Here is a 13,297-nt window from a genome sequence, read left to right as displayed (position 1 = left end):
TGGTTTTAGCAAGATTACACTGATAGCTTTCTCTTCGTCTAAAGTTTTGGGGTTTGTGGTGGTGGCTTTTTCATAATGATGCACCAGCGATGTTAGTTCCCAAGGAGCACTGCCTCACAGTGCTTCTCAAATTTTCAACTTTGAAAATAAAGCAGAATGTTTCATGACTCCCTTGGGTATTGCTTTCTGTGCTGAGAGGATTGTAACATTTCCTATTTGATATCTGAGAGCATCTGTTGTTCTGTTTAGACACCCGGACAAAGATGTAGATGACCGAGAGGTGTTTTGCCCTTCTGGCTTGGGATTAAATCTCTTAGTAGCAGGTAAGGTCTGCATGTGTTTTTTTGCTGGGGCAAATAGAAGGCAGGGAAGATTGCATTTCTCCTGCTGCAAGGGCTCTTTGCGCAGATGGCGGAGGGCACTGTGGAAGCAAAGTAATCTCAATGGCATCCCTGTGCCTGAATTAAACTGGGCCTGGGGACAGTGACAGCACGCTCAGTGGAGAGCTGGCAGGAATTAAGGCCACAGGTGGGCTCCCGGTGGGCAGGCTGCATGTGCCTGCGATGGCGGAGACCAAGCGGCGTTTGTGCTGGTGAAGGGATTGCTTGCTTGGTTTGGGAGGCTGATGCCACTGTTGTGACATATGCAGCACCATGCGTGTTGCTTCGTGTGTCACAGTGGTGTGCACAAATCAGAGGCACTGCTTGCGTAGCATGAAATGGACCTTCAATAGGAGACAGAAGGGTGGTGGCTTTGCTGCTTTGTTTTTTAAATGTCTGTCACAGGAGGGTCTGGTTATTAGTCTGGATCAGCTCTTCTAAATTTTCCCTATTGAAAAAAAAATTAGATTTGAAGAACAAATCTGTTGCAAAATCAATCACCGGAAATAAAAGGATGTGAAAAGAAGAAGGAATTTTTAACACTGCCAAAGTATTGTTCAAAAATGTGTTGTTTATTCATATGCTAACTCTGCTGACTTGCTCAGGGATGCTCCCCATTTCCCTGTGTTGCTCTGTGTCAGTTTAGAAACAAGGCTATCATCTCCTCCAGCCAAATTTCTTCTGTAATCTTGTAACGTTAGCAAGCAATTAACAATAAGTATAATTCATAATTACAGGGTATTTGCTGTCCAAAAAGCTTAGCATGAGAACTTTCTCATTAGAATAAGAATATACTAGAATGCATTATACGTACTATACATAATGAGAATATATGTAATTTTCAAAAATTAGTGAGTAAAGTGAAGTGCCATCGGTTGACTTTTAAGGAGATCCAAGTGGCCCAACTATCAAAGGTATTCAGCAGTAACTCAGAGGAAAATTACAGCAAAACCAAAAACCGTCTACTCGTACTTTGATTTGGTTGATTTAAAATAGCTTGTAAACACTAACAGCATTTACGTACTAATGAATCTCTCACTATTCATTAAATAAAAGTGCATCTCCATTTTTTTTTTTCTTAAGACCAGGACGTTTCTCTGAGGAAATGGATACATCTTCCCAAAAATACCCAGTCAAAAAGCGAGTGAAAATTCATCCCAACACAGTAACAGTGAAATATACTTCTCATTATCCCCAGCCAGGGGAAGAGGGATATGAGGATGTTAATGAAGATACTGGAGTATTTATGGAGGATAATCCTAAGAAAAGACTACTGAATGATGGGAAAAAGAGAGAAAGGACCTTTTTTGGTACAATAGACACCAAGCTTCAGCCAGCACAACTGCCAAAACCCGAGGAGATTGGGCAATCCCAGCATTTTCCTGAAGGAAACATACTGCAGTCAAGGAAAACGTGGGTAGTCCTTTTTGGATCTGCCGTGGCACACGGATGTGTGGCTCTAATTACAAGATTAATTTCTGATCGTTCCAAAGTGCCATCCCTAGAGTTAATTTTCATCCGTTCAGTTTTACAGGTGCTGTCCGTTACTGTTGTGTGTTATTACCATGAGCCTCCCTTTGGCCCCAAAGGCTACAGGCTCCGGCTCTTCTTCTATGGGGTCTGCAATGTTATTTCTATTACCTGTGCTTATACCTCCTTCTCTATAGTTCCCCCCAGCAATGGGACCATTATGTGGAGGGCTACCACTACAGTGTTCAGTGCCATTTTGGCTTTTTTACTCATAGATGAAGGAATGGCTTACATAGACATAATTACTGTAGTTGGCAGCGTGTTTGGCGTTTGTCTGGTCATGATTCCCAACATTGTTAAGGAGGAAAACTCTTTGCTAAGCACCTGGAAGGAAGCTTTTGGCTATACCATGACCGTCATGGCAGGTTTGACCACTGCTCTCTCCATGATAGTCTATAGGTCAATCAAAGATAACATCAGCATGTGGACGGCACTGTTCACCTTCAGTTGGACAGGAACAGTGTGGGGAGCGTCCACCATGTTCTTACTTCAAGAGCCAATCGTCCCATTGGATGGAGAAACCTGGAGCTATCTCCTTGCCATCTGCCTGTGCTCCACAGCAGCCTTCCTGGGGGTTTACTACGCCCTGAGCAAGTTCCACCCTGCTTTGGTCAGCACCGTACAGCACCTGGAGATAGTCATCGCCATGGTCCTGCAGCTTGTCGTGTTGCGGATCTTCCCAGGTCCTTATGATCTTGTCGGGGGAGCAGTTATTTTGGTTAGTGTTTTTTTCCTTGCGTGTTATAAACTGTCCTGGAAGAATTTAGGAAGACAAGATTATCAGGAGATTGTGGATTCTTCCATTAAATGAATTGTGGTTTTGCCATCTGATTCTGGCTATGTGACCATGTGAAAGTAACATATTTCAATTCTGTCGTGTTCTAAGCGTTGTGGCCAGGTCCTCTCTCTACTGTCTAAATTCACAGCCGATGTAGCAATGTTGGTATTTCCAGACTTCTGTGACGGGTGAATTTGTTCCAGTGTGTGCAACCACTGACATTTTGTCACATGAGAAAAGGCTATTTGTCTCCAGCGTGTAGGGTGTGTGAGCAGAAGCACAGGCTGGCCCACAGCAATGCAGGCCAAGTCATGGGCATGTTCTTCCTCACCTTCCCTGGACAAGGCAATACAGAGACAGAGGGATTCACTAGTGACTCTTATTCCTGTGCACTGTGGTAGTAGGAAAATGAACAGTAAAATCATTAAAATGGTCAACCGGAGTATTCATATCCTCTGTAACATTTCTTATGCTTTGGCTGTAATATTCTAAATGAAGTTATGCTAATACTTCTGTGGTTAAAATTTGCGTTTCCTGTGTGTATAAAGAATAAGTCAGTAAAGCTTTTTGTGCTTTGTGGTTAAATTTCTGTCTGAATTGATGCAGGAAGCCCAGTCCTCTTGTGGGAAAAGTAAGCTCCAAAAACTGGGTCTCCAGTTGTGCCATAGCTGTGAAAGAAAGGTCCTCAAGAACTATTAAAGTCCATGCTAGATAAAAAATCTACCCCTGAAGCACAGCAATATTCTTTCTATGGAACCATTTTTTCTAAAAGAGGTTTTGACTATTATGCAAGGGAGGGGGGGGAAAAAGGAAAAAGAAAATATAGTATTTGAGATTGAGGTGTGAGCAGCAGCTTCAATGCTGAACAGCCTGATGCACATCCAGTGACTTTAAGTCAGTGTGCTTGGATCCTAACATGTCTGTTAGAAATTAGATTTACAAAAAGCCCTGGGGTTTTATGGTTCCAAATAGTATTCCTGGCTGTGCTAATGTAAGGCTAGTAAAAAGAAAGACCAGCATCTAAGAATCTGTGTCCATGGCCTTCATGCCAACCAGGACCAGCGGGCACCTCCTCGCACCAGCGGACTGTGCCTCTGTTCTGGGACGCAAGTGTTTTCTGAGGAAAAAGACATCACTCAGATGACCCTAACCAGTCCAGCTTCCCTGTGGAAAACACCATGGAAAATACATTTTACTTAGGAAAAAGCCACAGCAGCAGCAATCACTTTTATTCCTATCAATACCCAGGGAGACCAGGTTCCCTGACATCAATCAGCCTGGATGGCAAGACTTCTAATCTGTGTGACACTTGTGTCCTCCTGCGTCACACAGGGAAGAGACGGTTCCTTGGGTGCTGGCAGTTAGGACTGCCATGACAACTCCGTTTCCTTTAGAAGCACGTGGAGCCGGCAACAGGAGCTCTGCCCGCTGTAGGAAGGACAGGAGGAAGGGGATTAGCTAACAAAATGCAGTGCTGGGAAAGCCGTGCCCAACACCTTTCCAGCCAAAAAACGCTCTGGTAGGTTAGGGCCTTGGCAGGGACAGGGCACTTCCCAACCCAGCATCTTGCTGTGCTTCTATCAACTCCTTGTTTCCCTCTCAGGCAGATGGTCTTTCCTCCTCTGAGGGATAAGACAGCAGGAAAGCTTCCTTTGTGGAAAGCAACCAGGGCAAAAGGCTTCATCTCCTATGGTTTCCACGCCTGTTGTGGTCTGGAGGGAGTCGAGCTTTGAGACTCGGTCATGCCAATGTGCATGCAGCCAGCTGGGTACATGCTGGCAAGCGAGGAGCACCCAACAGTGAGACTCCCCAACTGCCTGCACCGTGCAAGTGGGGACGATAAGAGTCCTAAGCAAGCTCTTAACAAGCTGCCCAGCCCCAAAGCAGCAAAGCCCCTGCCTCCGCACAGCTCCCCGCTGCCTCCAACGCCAAGAGTTAGATTTGATGATCTTAAAGGTCTCTTCCAACCATAACAATTCTATGGTCATCTGCTCGAGCCACACATGCTGAAGAGCTGTGCCAGCCCTGCCATGATCCCTCTGAGCACAAGCTGATATATGGCCAAGCAGACCTAAGAGCACACTGCTGCCAAAATGGGTGATCCCACTTCTTCCTGTTGCCACCACTGACCACCACTGATCCATGATCACAAACTGCAGGCTGGGTCAGTTCAACTTAAGGATCAGGCGCAAAACTAATCCTGCCAAAACCTGAGCCCAAACAGACACAGGCAGCCAGCATCCAGGGGCCAAGCGGGGCACAATCCCATCCTGAGAACCTGGGTGATGGCTGGGAAGAGCGACTCCTGGGGCCTACGGGGCTTGGTCCTGCTCCAGCTGTGCCACAGCCTGCACAAGGTCCTGCACAACCAGGTCCACATCTGCCTGGGTGGTGTCTCGCCCCACGCTCAGCCGCAAGGCGTTTTGTGCCACGTCGTAGGGGATCCCGCAGCTCAGCAGAATCGAGGAGGGCCTGAAACACAGACATGGAGGTGAGCGGGTTTAACTCGAAGGCTGAGGAAGTACATGCATCACCAGACAGCTTCACCAAGCCGTAAGAGGGAGCACATCTGCAGATGCACTCCAGGCAAACCTGCTTGCTTTCCAAAGGTACACGCTCCCACTGGGCTTGTTGCCCTATGGTGGATCTAGCTCTTCCCCTTCAAGGAGGAATCTCTCCTGTGTCCCTATGGGTTGGCAGCTTTGCCATGTCTACAAGGCATTGCTCTAGACCAGGCCTAAAGCACCTGCTGTCCCCACGCACCCCCAAAGGAGACCGCTGGGCAGAAATTGGGCTTGAGCTGGTAAGCCAGGCACACATGGACATAAAGCAGACTCTTCTCTAGCAGTGCCATGTGTTGAAGAGTACTTTCAAGCTCAGCTGGATCACCAGAGCCAGGAGGGACAAATTCATTCCCAGCAGCAGTCAAGTGTTTCCGCTGTGTCTCCTGCAATAACCTACTTCGTAGTCCTTCAGCCCCTCTGGAAAGCTCTGCACCCTCTTTCCTCCAGGTGATGCTGCCTACAGCCACCCACGGTCCCCTTCCCTGTCCTGTTTCCCTCCCTCCCACCCGCTCTCTTCTGGGAAGATGTCCTGGCAAAGCCAGCTGCTTACCGATCCCCTTTTTCAGAGTGGCAGGCAGCCCCAACGCTGGCGAGAAGTGTCTTGCAGCAAGACAGCACCCTTCGCCCTGCAGCACACACAAGCAGAGGTCTCCCAGGGCCCAGGCTCTCTCCGAGGGCCACTCATCTCCCTGCCCGAGCCACAGCTGAGCGCCCGCCAGTCTCTAGCTGCAGGGTGCTCTGCAGGACAGATGCCTGGCTCCGTGGGCACCATCATGGGACAGTGGTGGGGTAAGAGCTACCTTGAAGGCCTGGGCCCAGGATGGAGACATTACAGGTGTTGCAGAGTCGCTTGGAGCCCGTAAAATGGCTGTTGAGGTGGATTCTCTGCTTCCCAAAGGAGGCCTGGAGAAATCAGTGATACAAACCCCTCTGGGATCATGAGCAGCTCTGTCCTGATAAGGAGTTGGCAGGGCCAGAGAGACATACCCACCCCGGCTCTAGGCCCCCGCGCTCTGCAGGCTGAGACCCTGGGAGGGGAGAGACAAACAAGAATCGGGTCTGCTTACCTCCAGCCTGGCCTCCAGGTAATCCCGAACACCCCGCATATGAGCCTCGTAGGCCTCACAGTTCTTGCTCACTAACTCTGCAGCCTGAGGAGAGAAAACCCAGACCGGCTCCGTCAGACATCTCCTGACACCTCCCTCCATGCACACCCCCCTGGCACGTGAGTCCAGCCCGGGAACAGCCTCTGCAATTGCCAGGTCCCTGGAGCCCCCCGACAGCCTCTTGGTGCCTTGTGCCACATGAACTGCGTGACTGCCCACTGCCAGGGCTGCAAAGCCTGCAGCAAGTGCTCCGAAGCACCTCCTCTGACCGGCACCAGAAAGCCCTGTCTCCCTTCCCACTAGTTCACCCACTCTCCAGCACCCCCAGGGAACCGTTCATCCATGACCATCACTGACTCACCTGGCCAAGGCCGGCGATCATTGGGGTGTTCTCTGTACTGGAAAGGAAGAGGAAGCAGTGAGTTATCATTTCTCCAGACTGGAAACCCAACCTCGGGACACAGATAATCCCCCTGTGGGACCCGTCAGGGCTGGCAGGGGGTCCTGGACCCCTCTCTGAAGTGGTTGGGAAGGGGGCAGTTCCACCCTGCGGTTCCTCCCATAGCAAAGCCTGCACATGAGGCTCTTGCACTTCCCAAACACAGATCCATGTCCCCCACCGGGCTGCCCACCCCAGGGCTGGCAGGGGACAGAGCTGCCAGCTCAGCTCAGACCTAGTAGCCACGTGTGGTCTCTCCACCAGCCCAAGGCCCAGCTCTCCGAACCACCACCCCGCCACCTTACCCCGGACGGAAAGTCCTCTCCTGTCCCCCTCCAAAGAGCATGGGGTGCAATGGGGTGGTGGTGCCAGGGCCACGCACGTACAGTGCACCGATCCGTGGGCCATAGAACTGTGGGGACAAACAGCCACAGGTGACCCTGGGGACACTGCCAGGCACCCCCTTCCTGTACTTCTGCCTTAATCCAAGTGCCCCCCAGTGCTGACCCTTGCCCATCTCACAGGCACAGGCTGCTGCAGAGTTGTCCCCAACCCTCGTCCTCTTCCTTCTCCCCATTCCAAACAGGTCCCCCTGACTTACAGGAGCGTTGTCACCTAGCTGAAGACTGTCTTCAGAGCACCATCCACCAGGAGAACTTTGGCCACTGATGAGATATCAAGCTAAGGGGGGGCACCCAAAGTCTCCCTGGCACCCCAAGAGAGATGTCTTAGAGGGCGAACAGCGGCCGGGCCACGTGAAGAGGGCCATACCTTGTGTCCCACAATGGTGAGGTAGTCCACCCCCAGCTCCTGCACGTCCACACGCCCCTTGCCAATCATCTGTGCTGCATCCGTGTGCACCAGGATCCTGGGCAGCCCCTCCGCCTCTCTCCGCTGATTGAGGGCACGGACACGCTGGCTCAGCTCCGCAACAGGCTGGCGGGAGAGAAAAGGGTCGCCATCCCAGGGACCGTCTGCTCCCCCTTATCAAGCACATTTTTTGCGAGGATGTCCCCACTCTATCCCACTTGCCGCCCACAGACTCACCATGATGATCCCAGTCTCATTATTGGCCAACATGATGGAAACCAGGCAGGTGGTCGGCCGGACAGCGGCGAGGATGTCATCCACCTCAGCCCGCCCACTTCGTGGGGACACAGCCACGAAGGTGGCTTCTGCAAGCCAAGAAACAAGCCCTGAGGTTTGCTGGGAAGCCCGATGGCACCCAGGGCTGCCTGCGCCCCACTGAGCGGGCAGGAGAGCTGTGCGGGCAGCTGGCCTGCAGGCAGGGAACACCACAGCTCTTGGGACAGAATAGCTTGGGTTGGAAGGGACCTTTAAAGGTCATCTAGTCCACCCCCCCTGCAATGAGCAGGGACATCTCCAACTAGACCGGGTTGCTTAGAGCCCCGTCCAACCTGACCGTGAATGTTTCAAGGATGCCAACGGGGTAACACACCCAGCTTGAGGGAAAGGGGACACCATGGGGGCAGTCAGTGCCCTTTCCAGGGCGAAAGCAGAATGTCACGGAGCAAACGGGTCCTCGTCCCCCTCTGCAAAATCACCAGCATAGGAAAGCCCCCCTCACAAACCCCGGTCTGCGGCCAGACCTCCTCGACCTGTCTGTCCCCTGTGGTCCCTCTGCCGCTCACCCGCTAGGCTCTCCTTCACCAGCTGCTCCAGCGGGAGGCGGACGGAGTCGTGCTCCACGCTCGATGTCACGAAGTGTGGCGTCCCCTGGCTGTCCCCCGGCCTGGCCCGGTTTTCACGGAAGTGCCTGCAGGCAGTGTGGATCACCATGTTGTTGGCCTGGGGGGAGAGGAAGGCAGAGGGGAAAACGAAGTCCCAGAAGGAGCGCGGCACCCTTCGTCCCCACCATCCTCGTCGCTGCTTGCTCGAGAGGAGGCGGTGGGCAGGGGCGCCCGGGAAGGGGGATCGCTGCCCCGCAGAGAGATGGCGGCTGATCCCACCTCCGTGCCCCCCGAGGTAAAGACGATGTCCTCCGGTCGGCCTCCCACCATCCTCGCCAGGCTCTCCCGGGCGCTGCCGATGAGCTCCTTCGCCTTCCTGCCTGTGGGACGAGACCCAGCAGCTCCGCCGTGGGCTCTCGGGACCGCGGGGGCTCGGCCCGGCCCTGGCGGGGAGCCGACGCGGCAGCTCCCCCGCGCCCCTATACCTGCAGGGTGGGAGCTGCTGGGGTTGCCCCAGGCCTGGCACATGGCGTCCCGCACGGCCTGGGCCGCCTCGGGGGCCAGCGGGGTGGTGGCGTTGTGGTCCAGGTAGACCCTCCTGTGGGGAGCAGGCGGCCGGTGAGGGGGGGCCGGGGACGACAGGGAGGGGGGCTCGGGGCGGGGCGGGGCCTCACCCCTCCGCCGCGTCGCGCCGCGCCTCCGCCGGCTCCGTCCCGGCGCCCATCGCTGCCGACGGTGTCGCTGTCCCGCCGCCGCCGCCCTGTCACCGCGGGGCACAGGCGCGTGGGCACCCGCGGTGAGAGCAGGCGGCCGCCCTACCGCCTTTGTGTCCACCAATCAGCTCCCTCCCTCCTTCCCTGCATTCACCAATCAGCTTCCTCTCCCCTGCCCCTCTATCACAGTACCCGCCAACCAACTTCCTCCTTCTTCCTTTCCCCGCCGCTATGGCTCCCGCCCGCCAATCCGCTCCCCCTCGTCTGGGCAGGGGCCAATCAGCTCCCGTCATCCTCACGAACCCCACCGAGCCCGCCCATTGGCTGGGATACCTCAACTCCCATTGGCCCCCGGCAGGCGGCGCACGCGGCGCACCCAATCGGCTCCGCCCGGGGACCGCGCGGGACCCCTTATACCCCCCCGCCAGGAGGTGTCGGGGTCGTGCTGCCTCCGCGCGCTCGCTCTCGCTCATCCCTCCCTCCACCACGCGCGACCAATCCCGCGCCCGGTGCCGCCGCGCCAGGCGGAAGGGGCGGGGCGCGAGGCGGGGCGCACTTCCGGCGCGTACCATCGAGAGGGGGGCGGTCCTTCCGGGTAGAGGGCGGGCGGGAGCCGCCGCGGCGCTGCCCCTCTCCAAGATGGCGGCGGCAACCTCGACCTGTTCCCCCCACTCCTTCCTGCGCAGGCTCCGCAGACCCCCCTCCAAGATGGCGGTGAGCCCCGGGGAGGGGAGGGGCCGGGCCGGGCCGGGGGCAGGGCGCGCCAGGCGCCGCCGACCCCCGCCCGGGGCCCGCGGCCCGCAGGAGGCCTCAGGCGGGGCGGGCGGGCGGCGCCCGGGGCCCTCCCGGCACCGCGCCGTGACTCAGCGCCGCGGGGGGCCGCGGGGAGGGGGAGGCGGCCCCGACCCCTCTCCCCTTCCCCGCTGGTGACGGTCCCGCAGCCCCCGGCGCGCCCCCGCCTCTGGCGGCCGCCGGCCGAGGGGGGCCGAGGCGGCGGGAGGCCCGCGGGCCCGCCCGGGGCCCGCGGCGGGCCCTGTGTCCTCGGCGGGCCCGGGCCTCGTGATTCCCCGACACCCCCACCTCCCCATCCCCCCCCCAGCCGGGGCGGCGGCGCGCGGAGGGGCCGAGCGGCGGGTGAAGAACTGCGGTGCCGCTCGGCCCGGCTCCCCGCGCCGCCTGCGCGGCCGGGAAAAGTGCCAGTCATGCTGCGGGGCAGGCCGGGCCTAGGCAGGGCCGCGGCGGGCGGCGATGAGTAATCCTCCTCAGCCGAGGCCTCGGCGCTGCCGGAGGGGCGGAGGGCGGCGGGAGGGCGAGCGGGTGCTGCGGGGCCGCTCCCGGGGAGGGGGCAAGGCCGGAGGAGCCGCGGGGGAGAGGAGCTCGCCCGTTTCGGGCGGCCCCGTAGCGGCGGCGGAGGAGGAACCGTGCGGCGGGGTTGAGGCATGCCCGTCTCCGCGTGTGCGGCGTTTAAGTCCAGTGCCTCAGGCGGTCTTGATTTACTGTAATTTGCAATATGAAGTCCAAAATCCAATTAAAACCCGATTAACATAAACAAACACACCGTATTAGGCTGTAGGAACCGCAGAGAGGAGCGAGATAGTCTCGACTTGCAGATGTTTAAATGGGCTGGGCTAACGGCAGCCGTCCAACAGCAGCGGAGTACACCATAAAACCACAGATCTTATTGGTCTGAGCATGTTTTCTCATCTGTTTATTTTTGCTGAAAAAAAAAAAAAGGTTCACTTGACATACTCTTTTTTTTTTTTTTTTTCTTTCCTCCTTCGTCTTTTAGATTATGTCATAACTACAAGATAAACGAGCAGTGATGGAATCACTGGATACCGAGGTGAGAGCACGGAAGACTCTGGGAACTGTTGAATATGTAGAGTCTTCCGGCTTCACCCAGGGAGTACTGCCAACCAAGAAGGATGTGGTTCAGAACATGCTGTACTTATTGCAGCCCAAAAGAGCTGGCCAGGCCCAGCGATCCAAAGAGGATGCAGCCCAGTTGCTCGCTGAGCACCTGCAAGAGCACTGGTTAGTTTGCAACTTGCACACCATCGCAACGCAAAATATAAAGAAACTTATCCTCAAAATGTATGAGGAGTTTACCAGATTGTATCAGACCAGAAAGCAGAGACAGAACCAGGCTTTTACCGAGCGAGCAGACAAATTCAATGAGAGTTCGGAGCAGCTCTTTGACGTATTTTGTACAGACGCGCAGACGAGAAATAAACTGGAGGAATACAGTGGAATAAAAATGACTAGCATCGAGTGGAAATTTCTTGAAGATCAAAGAAGCGAAAGAAAAATGTACTATGAAGATTTCACAGACAAGCAAGAATTGAAGATGATGGAAAGAAGACAAAAGATACAATGTCTGGAGCACTTCAGAAAGCTCGCCAAGGAGGAGAAGGAAGGAAACAAAGCGAAGGAAATGAAATATAAAAGTGATGAGCAATCAGACGAAGGCACGAGTGTGGATGAATCCTACCCCGCGGAGGAGGAGAACGGCGGGGCTCCGGCATTTTCGCTGCGGGGCAGAAGGAAGCGCCGGTGCACCACAACTCCTGCGACCGCCACCATGCCCCTGGAGTGCCAGCATATACGGATGAGCATCAGGAGAGTTAGGCCTGGGTTCTACGAGACTGTGGAGAAGGTCAAAAACTGCTAGCGCATGCCGTGGTCGGCAGACAGAGCTGCTGGAGTACGAGGTGGCAGTGCACACGTGAGGCAAGTTTGAAATCCCAACATCAATTGGAAGCGATTGTTGTAGATCCCCAAGCCAGAGCTCAGGAACACCCTGCCTCCAGAGAAGAGTGCTGGGACGACAACAACAGTGGCAAGGACTAAAAAGCATGAATTTGGAAGGATGGGCGGTCAGCAGCTGATGATGCGACGGCTCAAACGTAGCAGATGTTCTAAGGTTGCGTAGCATATAAGCCTCTTCTTCCAAGGTCCTGGCTACGTCAGTGGGTTTTTGGAAGTCTCTCACCATTTCTGAGCCAGTGGTGGCCTAACAGTACGAAACAGGACTCGGATTTACTGCAGGGAAATAACTTGGACTTGTTGATAGAAAATTTGTCTGCTGAAAAGCCCTAACTCCTGCTGGTTTCGGTGGGAGTGAAAGGGGCTCGGCCCCTTTTAGCGGAATTTGGCATTTCTGCGAGGAAGGAAGCTGGTTTTTAGCTCGTATTACCCAGTCCCGGAGAGGCAGCCTGCAGTTTTGTGAAGGGATTGCTCTCTCGCTTGAGGAGGGGGAGAGAGAGATCAGGAGACATTTGAGTGCTTTGGCTGTAAAAGCGTTGTTGATTCTGAATGTTTTATTCTAGATTCTATTTTAATGATGTTTCCTTGATCAGGATAAACCTTCCCATAATTGGATGAGTTTTGATATGAAGTCCTTAATCTATGATCTGAGGCGTGAATCCTAAATGAAGTGCTAATGTTTTATCTTGGGGGTGGGGGGGAGGGGGGCGGGGTAAGGTAGGGGGAAGGATGCAAATTACATTATTTAGTTTTAAGATGGGAAAAAATTTATAAACTGTTATCCTGCCTTCTTAGGATATAGGGAAGAAAAAGCCTTCCCAGGTTTGGGTAGCTGTGGTATTTACAGCAAAAGACACCTGAATCTGGGCTTGCTTTTCCACCCCCCCAAGGTCCGTGCAGACCAGCAGGGTGGAAACGGTAGTTTTCCACCTGGAGTTTGTTTGAACAAAGTGTAGCCCTCTTGCCTGTACATCCTGAGCAGTGACGTGTCTGTGATTTTTAGATACCCGCAGTACGAGGGTAGCTGCCGTTTTTAGTTAGAGTTGCTTTACTGGTTTTTAAAGACGAGAGACTTGAACTTTCAGTGAAACCCAGTGCTGGAGAGATCTCTGAGATTCCCAAACCTTGCCAGACCACACTGAAAACTAAAAATCCCAAGTCTCTGTTTGTCCACAGAAGTCCTCTGGTAGAAAGAGCGCAAACTTGCCTGGTTTTCAAATTTACCTTTCAGTGTGAACGTTGGTTTCCCCACTCCAGTATCTCAGCTTTTCCCCCGTTTCTTTCCTCTCCGCCCTGCACATCGTTTTACTGACATTAACTCGTGCTGTTT

The 13,297-nt window shown here is 54.4% G+C and overlaps 3 protein-coding genes across 3 annotated transcripts; 2 read left to right on the top strand and 1 right to left on the bottom strand.

Annotated features, from left to right (window-relative positions):
- Positions 1–310: 310 nt before the first annotated feature.
- On the top strand, positions 311–3,069 carry SLC35G2 (solute carrier family 35 member G2). Its single transcript, XM_082487320.1, has 2 exons — positions 311–323; positions 1,464–3,069. The coding sequence occupies exon 2, from the start codon at positions 1,486–1,488 to the stop codon at positions 2,719–2,721; it is 1,236 nt and encodes a 411-aa protein (XP_082343446.1). The 5' UTR covers positions 311–323; positions 1,464–1,485; the 3' UTR covers positions 2,722–3,069.
- Positions 3,070–3,890: 821 nt separating this feature from the next.
- Positions 3,891–9,212, bottom strand: SCLY (selenocysteine lyase; the record flags this gene model as incomplete). Its single annotated transcript, XM_082487187.1, has 13 exons — positions 3,891–4,116; positions 4,967–5,160; positions 5,803–5,878; positions 6,053–6,155; positions 6,320–6,403; positions 6,720–6,756; positions 7,103–7,209; positions 7,569–7,733; positions 7,845–7,972; positions 8,450–8,606; positions 8,768–8,868; positions 8,974–9,086; positions 9,163–9,212. The coding sequence occupies 12 exons, from the start codon at positions 9,210–9,212 to the stop codon at positions 5,001–5,003; spliced, it is 1,281 nt and encodes a 426-aa protein (XP_082343313.1). The 3' UTR covers positions 3,891–4,116; positions 4,967–5,000.
- Positions 9,213–9,792: 580 nt separating this feature from the next.
- On the top strand, positions 9,793–12,648 carry LOC309674841 (uncharacterized protein). The gene is made up of 2 exons (XM_082487013.1): positions 9,793–9,915; positions 10,991–12,648. Exon 2 carries the CDS (start codon positions 11,024–11,026, stop codon positions 11,870–11,872), a length of 849 nt encoding a protein of 282 aa, XP_082343139.1. The 5' UTR covers positions 9,793–9,915; positions 10,991–11,023; the 3' UTR covers positions 11,873–12,648.
- Positions 12,649–13,297: the final 649 nt, after the last annotated feature.

The sequence above is a fragment of the Vanellus vanellus genome (assembly GCF_965231255.1).
Source record: "Vanellus vanellus genome assembly, chromosome: 8".
NCBI classification, from domain to species: Eukaryota; Metazoa; Chordata; class Aves; order Charadriiformes; family Charadriidae; genus Vanellus; species Vanellus vanellus.
Note: the sequence above shows the minus strand (reverse complement) of the source record. Positions and strands in the feature narration are given on the sequence as shown.